Source organism: Onychostruthus taczanowskii, unplaced genomic scaffold, assembly GCF_017590055.1.
Source record: "Onychostruthus taczanowskii isolate IOZ18803 unplaced genomic scaffold, ASM1759005v1 scaffold45, whole genome shotgun sequence".
NCBI lineage: Eukaryota > Metazoa > Chordata > Aves > Passeriformes > Passeridae > Onychostruthus > Onychostruthus taczanowskii.
In genome coordinates, this window is record NW_024502014.1 from 1758259 (window position 1) to 1776369 (window position 18111).

General features: G+C 41.1%; 1 protein-coding gene across 4 annotated transcripts; it reads left to right on the top strand.

The window, feature by feature from the left end:
- The first annotated feature begins 7138 nt into the window (after positions 1-7138).
- Positions 7139-17859, top strand: LOC121341123 (phospholipid scramblase 1-like). Of its 4 annotated transcripts, none has more exons than XM_041414379.1 (10): positions 7139-7217; positions 8828-8942; positions 9724-9752; positions 10557-10625; positions 10982-11133; positions 12147-12189; positions 13261-13481; positions 14266-14427; positions 15458-15619; positions 16833-17859. In XM_041414379.1, the coding sequence occupies exons 3-10, from the start codon at positions 9746-9748 to the stop codon at positions 16863-16865; spliced, it is 849 nt and encodes a 282-aa protein (XP_041270313.1). In that variant the 5' UTR covers positions 7139-7217; positions 8828-8942; positions 9724-9745; the 3' UTR covers positions 16866-17859. The 4 variants fall into 4 exon arrangements, with proteins under 4 accessions (XP_041270313.1, XP_041270314.1, XP_041270315.1 ...); XM_041414380.1 differs by having other exon boundaries at positions 8828-8936; XM_041414381.1 differs by having other exon boundaries at positions 8828-8926.
- Positions 17860-18111: the final 252 nt, after the last annotated feature.

Sequence of the window (18111 nt, forward strand, 5' to 3'; positions counted from 1 at the left end):
CACTAAATCTAGGCAGGGTTGTAGAGAGAAGCTTTGTGCAAACAGACAGGTGTGTCTTTGGCAAATACTTTGTTCAATAAGGGCACAGAAACAGCAATTGATATGCCAAGGTCATGTGTGCCAGCAGGTGTGGCCCCTAAATAAAGCACGTGCATGAGATCCACGAAAACTTCTGTAAGGTGAAACGGTTTGCTTTTAGCTGCAGTGATTGGAGCCAGTGGGACCGGGTGTTCTGTTCAAGATTTGAGTTTTATCAACAGATAAACTCACCTCCTCCCATAAGTTTATGCTTTGGACTTCCATACAACCTGCTGTTGTCATAAAGAAGTGTGGTTTTATGGCTGGGGCATAAAAAAGATACTTGCATGACCCAACTAACACACTCATTTGAAATAGCCCCATGAAATGGTTTATCTCAACTCTTGTGGTCTTTTGCAATTCTCTCCTGCCAGTACTGTGTTTGAGTGGTTTCACTGAACCCGAGGTTTTAGCTGAACTGTCACCACCCTGGTAAGAGCCTTGACCTTGTCAAATGGGGAAGGGTAAATGATTGTGGAGCTTGGGAGGAGGAGAAGTCTGATGGAAACAAATCCCTGCAAATTCAGGGTAACATGAGCTAAGGAAAGAGTATAGGAACAAAAATCAGCAGGGGATGGAGGAGGACACAAGGAGAATAAGATATTTCTAAGAGTAAATGTTTTCAATCAGAAGTGAAGTCTTATATGGTCTTTACAAATACACTCTCAGTGGAAAAGAATTATGGATCTTTGCTAAAAATAAGCTTGGTGATCCTGCTTGGTGAAGTCATAATTCTTTACTGCATTGCTGATCTGTTCGGGCTAAAATGTTCTTTTATCTTGTACTTCAGGAATGTAACTGGTAAGAGATGATTAAGAGAGAAAAAATGTTTAAGAAAATCTGCAGAGATGCAAAATGCCTCATGCAGCATTGATGTGCTTAGAACCATATGTATTTATTACTACAGATATGTGTTAGCTTTCTTGGTGAACTTTTAAATCTAAAACCATTATAATAAACTGAACAAGAAGCTCTTCCAGAAGCAGATATATCATTGCAGAGGTAGTAAAAACAAAAAGTCTTAAACTCCTCTCTTTCCCCGTGATGGCCCAGAAAGTAAATTTTTTAAATAGCTTTGTTCAGTGTCTAATTTATAAAGCAAGTATCTCATCTGAACTACAGTCATGGTTGATGTAGTAGGGTTTAGAGTTGCAACACCTCAGTGAAGCATTAAAACACAGGGTTTTGATGAAAGCCTAATAAAACAAATGTTAGGGTTTGGATCAGGTCATAAGGCCTTCTGTCAGATGAGTCCAGTGCAACTGTAGACAGCTCTAACAGCAAGTATTTAATATAATTAATTCAGAGAGAATAACTAGAAATGGTGTAAAACATTTGTTGTAAAGCCATAGAGAACGCTGATTAATGCTAATATAGATCTAATTGGGCAGAAATCACATGCTCTGAAATTCTGGGAAAGATCACAGAAAGAGAACCATATAGAATAATTATAAATACCAGTGTGAAAAAGACTTTTACTTCAGCTTTGAAAACCTGCTTACATATTGATTCCAGAAACTTGCAGAGCCTGCCTGCATAGACCTCGTAGGCCACCTTACCCATCCAGCAGTCAGGGGCTGCAAGTGCAGGGTGCTGGACCTCTCTGAAGTGGGGCAACGTGGGTCCTGCAGCAGGGCAGGAGCTCTGGGCAGGGCTGGCTGCTGGTGTGTGTCTGTGGCATGGTGTCCTCTGGTCGCACACAGCACAGCTGTCACAGCTGGAAGGGACTTGCCAGGAGTTCCCTCCCATCATCACAGGCAGCGTGGATGTGCTGCTGCTGCCTTGCCAGCAGAGACACGGTTAAAGGGAGAGGAGAAGAGAGGAGAGGGCATCTGTAACTACCTGATCAGTAACAACCAGCAGCTCAATTACACTAAAAAATTGAATCAGAGATTGGATGGCAAATACAATTTATAATGCTGCATGATACAGCAACCAGGGAGAAAAACCTTCTGGACTGGGAGTAACAAATCTGGCAAACTTGATTTAGGAAATAATAGGACTAAATGTGAACCTCCTGAAAGCTGTGCTCAGGATTTCTGGGAAATGGCTCTGGCCTGAGCATGAGGGCCACTGCCTTGATGAGCAATTTCTTCATGTGTGATTATTCCACATCCCAGGTAATCAGTGTGAGGAAAGAGTTTACAGTACCTGACATGGGTGACTAAGTCTTAATAGTGAACAAGATTTATATCTGATGTAAATATTTTCCATTTTCCTTTTCCTACGTTTTCTCTTCTCCAGCTTCCAAACCTCCTGAAATCCCCCAGCTGTCTGTGTAAGAAGCAGTGCCTAGTGCTGGGCTTCCTCAATTTTCATTCTTAATTGAGCTGTAAATTCACCTCATAAACTCTTACAGATCTAGTGATCCTACATTTACAACTTTTTAATTATCTTCTTAATTAACAGAAGCCTCAAGGTCCCAGTACATTTTTATCAGATGAATCTGTTATGAAACACATTAACTTGGACTTCGCTGGTTTCAAAAACATCCTCCCCTCAGCCTGGTTCTGTGTATCAGCATTGCTCCGATTGTCCTCATGTCGATAGAAGTGCTTGGGCTGGGTGCTGCAGTACATTCTTTGCTGTGATCAGAGAGGTGTGACTGGCGAGCAGGGGTTCCAGAGGATGGGCAAAGGGAGCAGAGGGATTCCTGCCCTCGAGCCAGAGGTACCCTGTGCACCATGGCAAAGGGCTGCTGCTTACAGGCTGCTTTGTTTAATGTTCATTTTCAAAGGGGAGTGTCAGCTCAAGGCCTGTGGTGTCCTGCCATAACTGCTTTAAATTATTCCAGTCCACAGTGGTGCAGCAATTTTGGCTCTAGAGCAGCTTGATCAGTGAATCCCACCCACACATGGTGTGTGCTTGTGAGAAAAGGCATTGGAGGGAGAGAAGGAGAGTTCAAGGCCCACTATGACTCAACATACAACAACAGTGCTTAAATGAAAGAACTTGCCTTCCCTTCTCCCTCAAAAAACACAAAGATAACTGAGCAGCCTGGGAGTTCAGACATACAGAGCTGGATGTCTGCCCAGGATGGGATTGTCTTGACTTAATTTTTTGGTGTATTTCATTAATTAGGCTGGTATTGTTTTTATTATTTTAGGAACAAAATCATGCCTAGGAAAGTGTTCCCTGTAAGTACCTGTTTGCAGTAGCAATATCCCTTTAGCAGAAAACAGGATTTACACAAGCTGCATTTTAAACTGTTGGTACCACAGTTAATCCTACATGCTGTAAACTGTAATGGCCTATTTCTTTATGTTGAGTTGCTCTTTTCCTCCCAATATCCCATTTTCTGACTGCAAAGCAGCTTATGCCGGTTCATCCACAGCGCTGACATTCAAAACCTTGCATGACTGGCACCAGTAAAACTTTATTTAGCTCCCTTCTCAGCCTGAGAAAGAAACTGCTGTGGCACAAAAACATTTAGTAGCAAAACCAAATGTGTGGTATTGCTTCCATTGTTGTTCAGTTGTTGTTTTCCCCTTGTGTTGGAGTATCTTGAGGAGGGACTGATGGTGATGGCTGACAGCTCTCGGCGGGAATTGCTTTTCCTCTGTGAGTGATTATTACGATTGTTAGTGACAGCACAGGGGGACATGTTGCTCCCCAGGATACATAAAAATATAAGGGATGCTACTGTATGTGGTTTGGAACTCATAACTGTCCACTGATGTTATCTGGATGCTGAATTAACTAAGACATTACAACACTAAACCCATTTTCACCCAGTTTCCCTGTCATTTGTTAGACTGCAGGCTTGATGACTGACTTGACATTGTTGAATGAAATCAAATAAATGAACAGGCCTGTTTACAATTTCACAATTACAAATCTTTAATACAGAGATGATGTGTTAGCTGCTTCTTCTGGCTTCATGAATGCATATTCTATTAAATTAGTGAAGGCCTAACTACCAAAAGGAGAACTACACTGAGATTCAGGGGATGTCAGATGCCTATCAAATGTTAGCAGGATTGAATCCATTTGCCAGTTCCATATCGAAGAAATAGTAATACCAAGAATTGCAATTTATGTACTTTTTTAAATGCTTGGATTTAAACTGCCTTTTACTGCATGTACATCATGTCTGTGACACTGGTGGTGTGCTCATGTTAGACTCATCATGCTGTATTAAAATGTAGATTTTGCCTATTGGAACATTACATTATTTGCCTACCTGCTTTCAAAACCACTACTAGTTTGGATGCAACATGTACTATAAATGGAAAGAAGGAAAATAACTTACTGATTCTGGAGAAGATTCCTTAAATGTGAATAGTTAGGTGGGAGGCAGTCTTTTACAATCTAAACTTTCCAAGCAAGTTCTAAATGTTGTGAAAATTGTATCAGGTCATTATCACTTTGTCATCAAAAGTCAGGAATAAAACTAATGCTATAATCTCAGTCTCAGAAAGTTGAATCACTTTTATTTTCAGCACAGGGCGTGAGGGGGAATCTATCTGCCTAACCCCCACACCACAGCTAGAGAACAGAGTTTGAATCTATTTAACTGATTCAGACTCATTACATCTCCCCAAACTTATACAGACATGCTAAATGTTCCTGCCAATTCTTCTGCATATTTAAATCACCTTCCAACAGCATTGCTGAGGCCCAAAGTTCCAAGGCTAAGATAACCACTTGCACACATGAGTACAGGCCCAATACTGTAACCTGAAGACAAAGGACTTATCACTGTTTGTTACAATTAAAGGTTTTCCCAAAATGTGCACAAGTGAAGGATGGAAAACAGCAGAAAAAAGAAATTGCACCCCATGGCTGGTGCTCCAGCCAGTGCAGCTCAGGAGCTTTTCCTGGCCTGCCACTGAGAGGAATCTTTTTCTTTCTTCTCTCTTTCTTTCTTTCTCTTCTATTCCTTCCTTTTCTTTTGTTCTTTCTTTTAATTTATTTCCTGGTAGCCCCCTCAAGTTTGTGCCTCAAACCTCACATCCTGTCTCTTTTCTATAAAGACAACTACTCTCAGCTTATCTTTCTCTTCATTTCCCATGTCTGTTGCTGTTCCAGGTTTTCTTTCCAGATTATAAACACCGGAGAAGGGAGTTTTCTTTGGGACTGTGTCCACAGGCATGGAAGGTAAACCCCATGGTAACCACTTTTATTTCCTTAGCAGTGCAAACAATGCCATGCCTGAGGTTAAATGAGGTGAAACAGAGTTTGAGCTGCACAAAGGCTGTTTGCTCTCATGTAGAGCCCTGAGTGAACTTCCTCCCGTGTCCCCTCACACAGATGTCCTGCCTGAGCACTGAGAGCTGTTTAGGGGATGTTAGCAAGAAAGATGAGAGCTGCTTTCATCAACCCAACTCCAGGTCACTGGAGACCTCTGCATGAGAAGCAGGTGGAAGAACTGGTCCCACTTCTGGTGTTGGGCACCACAGGATCAGATGAAGAGCCAACATCAGGAGCATCAGAACTTAAAGCAGTAGAAATATCTAGACCATAAGCGACATAGAAATCCTAGAAATCAGGGTCAAGAACCTATAAAGAATGTTTATTTTCAGGTAAACATGCTTAAACGTAAAAGACTAAATACTAGGAGCATGGTCATTTTCTTATTTCTCCTGAAACAACTGCAACTATCTTTCTTAATGTTTCAGGCATTCCCCTGCTGATCATATCTGCACACTGGACAAAATTAAAAGGTACTGACCATTTCAACCCCCTGATCTAACAGAAAAACACTGACTCTCAGTTACATCAATGATCCTAGCTAGATAAAAAAAAGAGAATATTTGATCAGGGAAAGACTGATAAATTACTTTGTATTTTGTGAATCATGGCATCTTTTTTTCTGCCACTGCAGGTGAATAAGTTTTTTCCCTACTTATAGGCGTGTTAAAGGAAGAGATTTGCTGCTATCTTTGTTGTCTCTGATAGGACAATGATATTATCATCTAAGAAATAGCGTTCATCTCTATGTCAAAAAGTCATGTTTGCACGGCAATACAATTTGAGTTTCAGTGCATAAATCTGAACCAAGCTAAATATAACTATGCTATATTCTTGTAAAAAAGAAGGGTAGCATCAAAAGCTACCATGTATTTCTGATTTCCCAACCATGTCAAAATAATTCTATACCTATTTCTTAAGAGTTGTTTAAAACCTATTTCTTGGTGTCTGCTATTAATCCTCTTAGTGGACTCAGTGCAGATGTGTGGGAAAATGCTAGTCAGCTTTAGATTAGATTCTTCTGTACCTGAGGAAACAAGCAAAATAAAATCCCCAAATCCCTGTCAAATCTGGTGTTTAGGTGAAATCCAGAGCAGGGCTAGAACAATACTTTTGTGGGATTTTTTTTTTTGGTTTGGTATTTTTTATGGAAAAAGTTTAATATTGAAATTGAGACCTTCTTTTGGGAGGTAGAAGACAAAGACTACAGAGGATGTAGAGACTACAGAGGATGTAGCAGGTGACCTGCACTTATTGAATCCCAGTCTTGGGTTTTATGCATGCACCAATTACTGTGATCAGATTTATGTGTTTTACATGAAATACAGTTTTCTTTGAAGCAACTTTCCTTTGGCATATGTGGACACCAGCAGCTCCAATCTGACGTACATGAATGTACAAAAGAGGATGCAGAAGATCTGTTCATCAGAGCTGTTAATCAGGGTGTGAGCCAACTTTCTCCAAGTCCCTTGTTTCCCAAACAATTCAGTATTGTACATTCTTCTTCCTGTAACTATGAAGTCCACATAAATATATTTTTCCTCCTGAGGTCCGGCCTTATAAGCAAGGTGAAATTGTTCCAAATACATTTGTTCCGCTTTCAGGGTGGACATAGATCTTGGTGTTATCACCTGTGTGCAACCTGATGTCCACTGGCTAAATGGCAGAAATTAAGTTAATTAATTCATTTTAAGAGGACTGAATCGGCACTGTTGCTGATAGAAATGAAAAAAGTAAATGTCACGAATAGCGAAGCTGTTGGAATAGCGGCGTTTCTCGGCCGGGCTGGCCGCAGTTTCCTGCCCGGAGCCCAGCCCTGCCCTCGCTCCCCGCCCCGCAGCGCTGGGAGTTCCCGAGCGGCACGGGACGGGCACGGGCACGGCGGGACACAGGCACACAGGAGCGTCCTTACCGAGCGGGGTTCCATGCAGGACACCTCCCGTCAGGTATCCAGGGCTTTCCCCAGGGGATGCGCCGCGATCCGCGGGGCTGGGGCGGGGGCCTGGCGGGGGCGAGCGCCGCGTTCGTCCGGTGGGCAGAGCGGCTGGGTTAGAATGGATCCTTTGGAGGACCTGGCTCGCAAGGACTGCGTTAAGGGGAGGTGCTGCTGCCCGGGCTGTCCCGGAGAGCCCCCTCGGGCAGGAGCAGCGGGCTGTTCCCGGTCCTGTGCCCGGTGCTGTGCGCTCGTCCCAGCGAGGCTGAGCCCCGGGCGGTGACCTGCCAGGGCTGGCGCTCCCAGCTCCCGGGGGAAAACTCTGTAAGGGGAGAGGGTGTCCTGCTCCATCAGAACAAAAAAGAGATTAATTCCTTCTCTGAATAATACTTTGTTAGCACTGGACAAAACCAACTCATTTAATTAGATCACTGAGATGATTTTTAAGCGTGCTGTTTCTCCAGTGATGAGGGTTCAAATCCAGGGCTGAACAGTAATATAATGCAACTTAAAAAGAAAAATAGCCTCAAAAAGAAAACTACTGCATGCCTCCTGGCTATTCAGCTTCCTATTTTTTGAATATTACAACTTCTTAGAAATCTTGGAAAGGGCTTGGCTTGTTCTACAACTAAGCATGCTTGTGCTTGTGAGCTTTCATTACATTAATGTGCTCTTTGCAATATTTTAGTGAGCTGGAGAAAAAATGAAACTACTTGTCATACTAGTATTCTGTTTTTCTGATAAAGAGCAGAAGCCCTATAGTTAACATAATTATGACATGTCTGAATTACTTGCAGCATATCTAGTGACATACATGAGGCTAAGGGACATGTAGCTGGTTTATGTAGTTCTGAAAATGAGAAAGTGACTGAAAAGAAAGGTGGACATTCATAAAAAGGGATCTAGGAATGAAATGTGGGCTGTGCTTTTTAAAATCTTTATTGCTTCCTACTACAGAGCATATTGACCTTTTCTAAATCCTAGATTATACAGTGGCTTATGTGTGTGGTTGTAGGGACAATGAAAGATTCTGGACGACTACAAAACCTTTCTTTTAAATAAATCATGTGATTTCTGTCTCTACTCTCCCTTTACCAGGGGGTTTAGTTGTAATTCTCAGTATTTCATTGAAGTTCATGTAGCTGGAACATCTCACAGCATAAACTGATCTTTTGCTAGTTTTATTCTTCTATAATTTGTGATATTCTTACATTCATATAGTGACTACATTCCAATCTACCCTATGACCAGAACCCAATTAAAGTGTGTGTAACAGGACGGTGGTTTTGTTAGTAAAGAGGAGTTAGTAAAGTAGAAGAAAAAGTATATTAAAAAGGAATGGTTTAAGAGCAACTGAATATGCATGACATTCCAGAAGCATCAGACACCACCCTGTGAAATCTGCTTTTACTCAGGGAGTGAAAGAAAGGAAGGAATTGCTTTCAGTTTCATTTCCCAGCTTTGACCAACAATCTTCATTGAAATGAAGTAGTTAGAAGAATCACACCAAACAAATCATTAACTTGAATTGGATTATTTTTAGAGAACAACTAAATTTATTTTTTCTATTTTAAAGCGTTCAATCCTATTAAAAATAAGTGCCTGTTCCATTCTTTTTTACAGTTCCATGTTTGGATCTCCTGACTTGGATCTGTCTCTAATAGCAGTTGCTGCTGTTGTCTTGCTTCACTCATTACCCCAGAGAAAGAGATAACTCTCAAGGTTTAAGCTGGTATCAGTAAGTGGGGGTTTTTGTGTGTAGTTTTGTTTTGTTTTGTTTTGGGTTAGATTGTTTTGTGGGTTTTTTTCTTTTTTTCTTTTTTTTTTTTTTGTTTGTTTGTTTGTGGTTTTTTTTGTTGTTGTTGTTGTTTTGTTTTTCTTTGGTTTTTTTTTTTTTTTTTTTTTTTTTTTTTTTTTTTTTTTTTTGTTTTTTTTTTTTTTTTTTTTTTTTTTTTTTTTTTGCTGTGAGCTGTGTTGTTTCATTGGTTTTTGGGTTTTTTTTATTCCTCTTGGTAACCACACTTTGTTATCCTGTGAAGGCAAATACTGGACATGTGTTATTTAGTAGTACCACTAGAGAAATGGAATAGCTTAAAGAACAGAGTAGGTGGTAGTGTGGCTGCTCCAGGGTTTACCTGAGCAGGTTTTGTGGCCAACATCAATACACTGAGCCAGCTGCCCTTAAATTACTGCAGTAAATTGTTCATATGAAATACAGGATATTTCTGAATGGCTGCACAGTGGAGGCTTGCATATCCCAGTGTTTTCTGTGTTGGGGATGATTTCAGGATACTCAAAGCACGACTGTGGGCATAGAAGAGCCAGACTTAAGTAGTAGTTGAGACATAGCCTAGGAGGAAGCTGAGATATTCAAGTCTATTTTTGCTTGTATTTGTAATTTTGTTTTCCCATACAGTTGAGAGAGGCAAATATGTTTTATCAATAATGGAGGACTCTGAATAGGTCTTGTGTGAAATTATATATTTAAAAAATCATGAGACAAAATTGTTCTTTTGCAGAACTATAAGCAGATCTACAACAATGCAAGGTGAGTAAAACATAACCAAAATGTCAACTTTTGCTAACATCAAAGACAGCACATTCAAGCAATATTAGCTTAGCTCTTAGCTTACCTTCTAATTATATGAAATATGTATGAATGTTTTAACCTGAAATTATTTACATTTTAAAATGGACTATTTTGCAAAATGTAGAGCTTACATTTTCAGGTCTTGATTTCTGAAGTTAAGTAAAAAAAATAATTTAGTAATCTTGAAATTCAAGTTATTTGTGCTTACAAATGAAAGCTGGTAAATGTTTTTAAATCCATAACACTCTCCATCTGCTGGTGAGGCACTAGTATAGTCTGAACTTGAAGAAATTAGGAGAAAAGGTTTTACACAGAGGGGAGTGGATCACTGCCATGTTCTGTACTGGAAGGCAGCCTGTCAGTTCCTAGCAATGCTTTAAAATCAAGCCTCTATCCAAATATCAATGAACAAAGGCATCTTTGCTCCAGGCAGAATGAACTGACCCTGCTTGAGTAGGGCTTGGATTAGTTGATCTCAGGAGGTGCCTTCCAAGCTAAACAATTATGTGATTCTGTGACATCTTGATGACATCCTGTGCAGTACCTGTCTTTTTTCTGTGCTTTAAGGACCAGAACTCCACTAAGTTTTGTTGATGCATGCATTGCTCATAAATATGATCTTGATGTGTATTTGTGCTATACAGGAAACAGCTGCCTAGATTTTGTTCTATGTGTACTCTGGAAAAGGAGTCAGTGCTGGGGATCTTTCACCCAGGGCAGGAGGAAATGGTCCACACTCAGAGGATATTTTCATTTTTCCAGGACCTCCACCTGCCACAGCACCTGGAATGCCCTATGGCTCCCCTCAGCAGGTCCCTGGGACATACCAAGGTGGGTGGCTTGGTTACAGAACTGTGAGACCATTAGGAAATAAGCATGAGGAATATGAGGCTGTAAAGGGTGATCATCTCCAATTTACTTTTCTGCTATTAATTCCATATAGTTTCTTTTAACTTCAGTTTTGCTAAAAAGTAATTTCTTTCCTTTGTGGTTCTACATATTAGTATGTGCTGAGCAGTACCAACCATGGTAGGAGTTAAAAATGGCAGCTGTTCCTCAGTGGTCATTCTGGGGAATTTGCTAGGAAGGTTTGCCAGGTGTTACTGATTGAAATTAATGTGCAGCAGGTTCTTACTGATAACCAGACTTTCATAACCATATCTCTCCTACCTTGCCAAATGTCACAGGGAACTATGGATTCCAGGCGCAGCCCATGGGGTTCCCAGGAGGATTTGTCGCTCCACCTGTCCAGAGCCAGCCCACCATGGGTGGGACAATCTGGATGCCTATCCCTCCTTCTATTCCCAACTGCCCTCCTGGACTGGAGTACCTCACACAGGTACCTGCACCCTTCCTCCTTCCCCAGAGATGAGGCATTCTGCTCTGGGAAGCAGCCTGCATCCATGAAATAGCTAAATAAAGCATCTGGCTATGTTGCAGTGGCATGGGTTGCTGCTTGTGGGCTGCTAAATGAGGCCTTTTGTATTATCTGAATGCAGAAATACCTGTTGGAGATGTAGCACTTGTTCGTGGAGTACCCTCCTGCCAAGTAGGGTGCTAAAGGATGAGAGACAGGGGGCTGTCATACATCCTTCCCATTTCTGAAGTTACTCTTTGTGAGATGTAACGTCCTTTGGAAAGGTGTATAGAATAAATACCTATAATATGGGCAACTCTAGCACATTAGAAGCACTTAATTTTCCGTGTGATGCTTTCTTCACACCTCTTAATATTGTTAGTAGAGCTGTCAGTCAGACTTCACAGCATAGAGAATGCTAATAGCAAAATGTTTCCACATTACTGAATATGTCTTTGTACTGTAACATACAGTTCATCTCAGCCCTGGAAAGATTAATACTGATGTATTGTTGCCAGTTCTGCAAAGTGCTAAAAAAAAAAGCAAAATTTAAAAAAAGCACTGGTGAGGAGAGGCTGATTTTCCCCTGAATGTTCCATAGAGCTGAGCAGTAGCTGGGCTTCTACTCCAAAATACCCTCATTTCCTGCTTTTGTCTGTGTGGAGTCTCTGGGACATGATGTCAGAGCTCTCTCAGGCTCTGAGTCCTGGAAGGAGCACAGGTGTGTTAGCCCTGGGTGCTTGTCACCAAACCAGTTTGGGTTCAGCTCCCCCATCAGCTCCAGTGCCCTGGAGCACTCTTCTGCTAACCTGGAGAGGTCAAGGAGGTGAGCAAGCTATTCCATTGCTTAATTGGGAGATATTCCGCCTCTACACTGTGTATTGATCCATACATTTTCATTCTAAAAAGAAACAGCAGTGGTTCTTAAAACTACATTTTTTCTTAATTGCAACTTATTAACTGTTTATTCTGTTTAATTTTTCAACCATGAGCAGATTGACCAGATATTAATTCATCAGCAACTTGAAATTCTTGAAAGTAAGTACAAAGTATTTAAATCTAATAATTCCAAGAGCAGTGAAGTTTAGGCTTTTTTTGACACTGTTTTTAAGGTGATTGCCACCTTTCTTTCTTGTATTACCTGTCTCAATTCCTGCAGAAGTCCTGAAGAAGTGGAGGAGAGGAAGGAAAAATAGGAGGGAAGAAGATTTTTAGTAGGTTCCATATCTCAAAAGATACACAGCAATGCAACTGAATAATCTTGGTTATAAATGCTATAGTTGATATATAGCTAGTTATAGATGAAGTCACACATTTCCAATGTTACTTGTTAACAATGATTTCTACTCTCCTCTCTTCCTCACTTAAAGATCTTGTTTTCTTTCCTGTCATACCCCACCTAATTCCATGGATTGGCATTTGGTTTTGATCCCTTTTACAGGCAATCCTGCTGTTTTAGCAAACTGAATGGCTTTTCTTCTTCTCTCCTCATTTTGTGCTTTAAAAATATCCAAGTTGTATTATCAATGTCTTTCAAGTAGAAGGAATAAAATGGACCATACATCCCAGATAACCCCTAATGCTGCTGCTGAATTTTTCTTTACAGTTCTTTCTAAAGCTTTTAAGAGTGCTTTCATTTGTTATAGAAATTAATTAAAATTTCTGTCCTGGCTCTTGTTGCTTTTGATGTGTTTTGCTGTAAATCTTGACTGAGGGGGTTTTTGTGACTTTCTTATTCTGAACGTATTTGTGCCCTTTTCTGGCTTCACCCCCAATTCACAACTCCCTTTTACTCTTATCCATTCAATTCTTCCCTCAGAACCTTCCCTGCTGGGTTTCTGGTAATGGTGGTGCTTATTCAGGTGTCTGTGCCTAGCGGGGGACACTGGGGATAGATGGGAATCAGTTCTTTCCACATGTCCTTGCTCATGGTGGCTTCTTCCCTTGAACTTCTCCATCAGGTTTCACTGCTTGAGGGTCCTTTCCATCATTTCCCTTTGCCAGGGGCTGCTTCTGACAGACTTTGTGAGAGGCTTTGCCTTCCCAAAGGGCGGGGATTTTCTCACCAGACACTCCTAGGAATTCAGCGTGTTTCTTCCCATTTTTCAGTTGTGACTGGCTTTGAAGAAAACAACAAGTACGAGCTGAAGAACACGCTGGGACAGAGGGTGTACTTTGCGGCAGAGGACACGGACTGCCTGACCAGGAACTGCTGCGGGCCCTCACGGCCCTTCACCATGAGGATCATGGACAACCTGGGCCGCGAGGTGATAACGCTGCACCGGCCTCTCCGCTGCTCCGCCTGCTGCTGCCCCTGCTGCCTGCAGGAGGTGAGTCCTGCCCGCCTTCTGCTGCCACAGCCACCTCCTCTGCAGCCCTAAGGTGGCCTTGTCTCCAGCCACGAGGTGAGGTGAAATGAGCCAGGTTCACCAGTAAGGTGTGGGAAGGGAGATGTGCGGGATTTGTGCGTGCGGTTCGTGGTCTGGGAGGAAGGAAGTGCTTCTCGGACTCACTGGGCAATTCTGGTTGTGGTAAAGAAAAATCCGATTGAGCAGCGTGTCGGGGAACTTGTGGCTGAAGTCTGCACTGGGGATGGGCTTGGAATGGAACAGTAGGCAACAGCTTTCATAGAATAACAGCTAGAGTTTTCATACAGCTCTGAAAGCTATAGTGGCATTCAACATAGGAGATCATGAGGTTTTTTAATTCTTAACATAATTCTGCAATGATACAACTTCTGACACTCTAAATCCAAGCCTACTCAGAGCTCCTCTGAGGCATTTGTAGTAGCTGCACCCTGTAATGCCTTCATGGAATGCTTTTGGGATATTCACTGCCTTTCTTTCACTGGACTTTGGTCTTTATATTGTAGATGCATAGTTTGTGTCCTCCAGAACCTGAGGAGTCACTTACTGTTTTCTTGAAGGCAAAAGCTGAATAAGAGGTCTGCAATCTGAGTGGTCTTCTGACACTCACAGCAAAATGCTTTCTAAGGCCAGGCCAGATTGTTGTGGAAAAATAGGTTGTTTTTCATTTGTGTGCTGGTGTGGGTTTTGTCTCACTAGCATAGGAAAGCATGATCATTCACCTGGAGGTTTTCTCTTCCCTGTGAAGCTGGAAGTCCAGGCACCTCCAGGAACAACAATTGGTTATGTTGTCCAGAACTGGCATGTCTGCCTGCCAAAGTTTACCATTCAAGATGAGAAAAGAAAGGATATTCTGAAAATTACTGGCCCATGTGTTGTGTGCCGGTGTTGTGAGGACATTCATTTTGAGGTATGCAATGTAAAAATTGTTTGCATGTGCCTGTTTTCAGATAGTAGTTTGGTATTATTTTGTTGCTCAACTTACTACCTGTCAATTGAACTGTAGTATATATTAATTTTTACATCATCTTTTAATGCTGGTATAATCAAATGACTTCTCTCGATACTTAAATTACTCTAGATAAACCAGAAAAACTTCCAGAAATTACATGTTAAAGCCACTCATCAATGATCACTGAGAATTCCCTGTGGCTGCACACAAATTACTTAATTGATATATTTAGCAGCAAAATCTTTTTTAATTTGTTATGTCAGGCTCTGAGAAAAATATAGTAAGCTGTATCAGGTATTTATTAAAATGACTTCCTTCAACCACTTATTTAATCATCTAATAATCATTCAGTGAACTAGTAAGTTAAAATAATTTAGACTTGAAATACAGAGTTGAATGACTGAAGAGTTACAACTTTCCTTTTAAAATAATATTGGTTAATGCAACATTGTTTTTGTGGACATTAAAAAAAAGATATATAAGGCTACAATGTTTAATGTTTAAAATGATGTTGCAAATAGTTACTACAACAAATTTCTGTAATTTTACTTAGGAAACTAATCTTTCACATGACCTAGAAGACTGGCTCTAAGTTTAGAAAACATAATGCTGCCAGAGGGCTAACCTTTGTTTGTGAACAGAAAAATGTAATTTGTTTAATTTTCACTTGAGAGGTTTCTGATGCCTGACAGGAGAAACTGATTCACTGTCTTGGCTAAAAGACACCACTACCAGCAGAGTGTGTATCCCAGCACTATCAAGGAATTGAACTTCCCAGTCAGATTCAGAATCAAGTTCATGCCTTTAATACTTTAGACCAACTTTCTGATAGTCTGATTGCCTTTTGGTACAAACCCTTACACTCAATAACTGTATTAATTAAAATAACAGTCTGAAGCTCTTAAATGGACCTATTCCAAAATGGATTTGGGAATATTATGAATGACAGGTTTGATGATGCTTTTTAAAATTTTTTATTAAACTATAGGTGAAGTCTCTGGATGAGACTTGTCCTGTTGGGAGGATTTCTAAGCAGTGGACTGGTCTTGTGAGGGAGGTGTTTACAGATACAGATAACTTTGGAATCTCATTCCCAATGGACCTTGATGTGAAGATGAAAGCTGTCATGATTGGTGCTTGCTTCCTGATCGTAAGTTATTCACTAATACATGAACATAAACTAACTTTTTCATCTCCATGTTTAAATTGTGATGGTAAAGGAGTTAATTTTGAGCTCCTTCAAGTGGGCGACAGCTTGTGAACTTCTGTGTGTAAAGCTGACCACAAAAGGCAACACAGAATTATTTTAGACAATAAGCTTATTCTAGACTACATGCAGAGCTAGTTGTATTTAATAAGAGTTTCATATTTGGTGGGACTGAAAAAAGGGAAAGGGAAGACTTCTTACAGAGTCGTTAGCAGAGGAAAGCAAATTTATGGGTGGTGAAACCAGAAAAATACAGATTAACAATAGCCAAGAGACCCATCCAAAGCCCAAGCAGCCTGCTGGGCTGGTGGACAGCTGAATGCTGCAGCCACTGCCTCCCAACTCTCTTTGGAAGCACGTGAAACACTGAACTGAGCAGGATTAATGCTCTCAGAGCAGTAATTTCCAAATGGAGGGACTGCTGTGGAGGCTAAGCTCGTTGAACTGGTCAGAGCACTTCTCAGCAATAGTCAATAGTGCAGTGCAGCTCACTGTCCTCTTTGAAAACAGGGTGGAACACGCTCCTGTTTGCAGCTAACAGTACAATTCTGCATCAAGGCACGATTTCAGATCATGCACTGCTTCTCTGCTGGCTGGGCAGCTAAGGGGCAGCAAAGGGGCATGGGAAGCACCTTCAGTTTGGAAAGGCCTCTCCAACCTCTGACAGCCCTGAGCATGAATAGGGTTTTGTTTAGCTGTGTGTGTTCCTGTGCTACCAAGTGCATCAATTGCAGCATTAGCAAGTGGGAGCAACCTGGGCTTTCAGGCACAGAAATGGGGCCCCTACCACTAAACTAAAGATAGCCATTATTGTGAAGGACTCCAGTCTGAGGTAAATGAGAGGGAATAAGTCAGGTTGAACAAAGTCAGGGCAGAAATCCTGAGTAAAAGAAGCATAGCTTTGGCTAGTGATAAATGAAAAGTTCCCATGTTGGTCTTTCACTAGCTTTCTGTCTCTGTGGATGTCCCATTCTGAGAGACCCAGGTGGTGAGGGCATGGCAAATGTGCCTCCACCTTCTTCTCACTCTTTCAGGTTTTTAGAGGAAGGTATACATTGGGTGCAATGCAGCCAGGGGATCTCAGGACTAAGAACCACATTTAAGAATTGTAATTATTTGTTTTGTATGCCTTTTTTTTTTTTTTTTGTCCCCTTAGGACTTCATGTTTTTTGAACATAGTGGTAATTGAGCATCTGCAAGCGGGAGTTTGGTAATGAAATCTAGATGTTCTCTATGGAAGGAAGAAGAACATGGATCTCCCAACTTTCCAATGAATTGTAGCCCTCCAGTAAGAATATGAGAAATGTACATGTTATAGTTACATTTCTGTAAGCTAAAAGTTTTATGGTCTTTTCTATTATTTGTTTAATATGGTGAAATAATTTGTAGTATTCAAATAAGGACTCTATCTGTACAGATCAATAATATAATTTAGAGAAATATATAGCAACCTTTTTTTTCCCAAGAACTCTGTAATTTTAAAGTAATTAATTATAGTAGTTATTTATAACTGCTATAATAATACTTTGATTCCTAAAAAAGAGGACTGCTTCTATATTCAATATTAATAATAACCTAAGCCTAATAAGGAGATACTGATATTTTCATGGGTATTCTTCTTTGGTAGTTTTGCCTTGATGTTCACATTCTGTTGTTTCCATCTATCCAATATATACATTCAGAGCAAAGTAATGCATTTGGACAGAACTATCTGAAATGGGTGTAAAATGTTATTACTCTGGTGTGCTGGGTGTGTGTGAGCTGGGGTTCATTGCCCCCAGCAGCCCTCACAGAGCTGTGCTTTGCACTGCTGATAACCCAGCGGTGTTTTGGTGCAGCTGAGCAGTGCTGGCCCAACAGCAGCCCTGTCTCTGCAGCATCCCACCTGCCTTGAGTAGGCTGGGGGTAGGCAAAGTCCTGGCAGGGGACACAGCCAGGCCAGCTGCCACAAATTGGCCAAAGGGACATTCCACACCGTGTGACATCAGCTGGGATATCAAAGATAAGAAAAGGAGGAGGAAGGTCTTGCATTCAGTTTTATGTGTTTGCTTTCCCAAGCAATCACTTCCATGCTGAAGCCCCGCTTCCCAGGAAGTGGCTGGGCATTGCCTGCTGATGGGAAGTATAGAATAAAATTTCTCTTTTTTTAGCTTTGTTTATGCACACACAAACTTTTGCTTTTATTTTAGTAAACTGCTTTATCTTAACCTACAAATTGTTTTGTGTCTTATTTTATCTCCCCTGTCCCTCTGGGAAGGGGAGGCATGGAGTGGCTTGGTGGGCATCCAGCCAAGGTCAGCCCACCACATCTAGTGATGAATATCTTCTCAAATGTGACTCCTCCTGAGCATGACCTGGTTTTCTTATTTGGGCTGTTCTGAAACTTAAGGCTTGCATGTTCATCAACAGAAGAGTAGAGGTGACAGGAAATAAAA

What these genes read in the sequence shown, in the direction of transcription:
- LOC121341123 (XM_041414379.1), top strand. An exon ending in GTGAGGACATTCATTTTGAG is followed by an intron (nt 14,428 to 15,457) that starts GTATGCAATGTA and finishes ATTAAACTATAG; the next exon opens with GTGAAGTCTCTGGATGAGAC. An exon ending in TTGGTGCTTGCTTCCTGATC is followed by an intron (nt 15,620 to 16,832) that starts GTAAGTTATTCA and finishes TTGTCCCCTTAG; the next exon opens with GACTTCATGTTTTTTGAACA.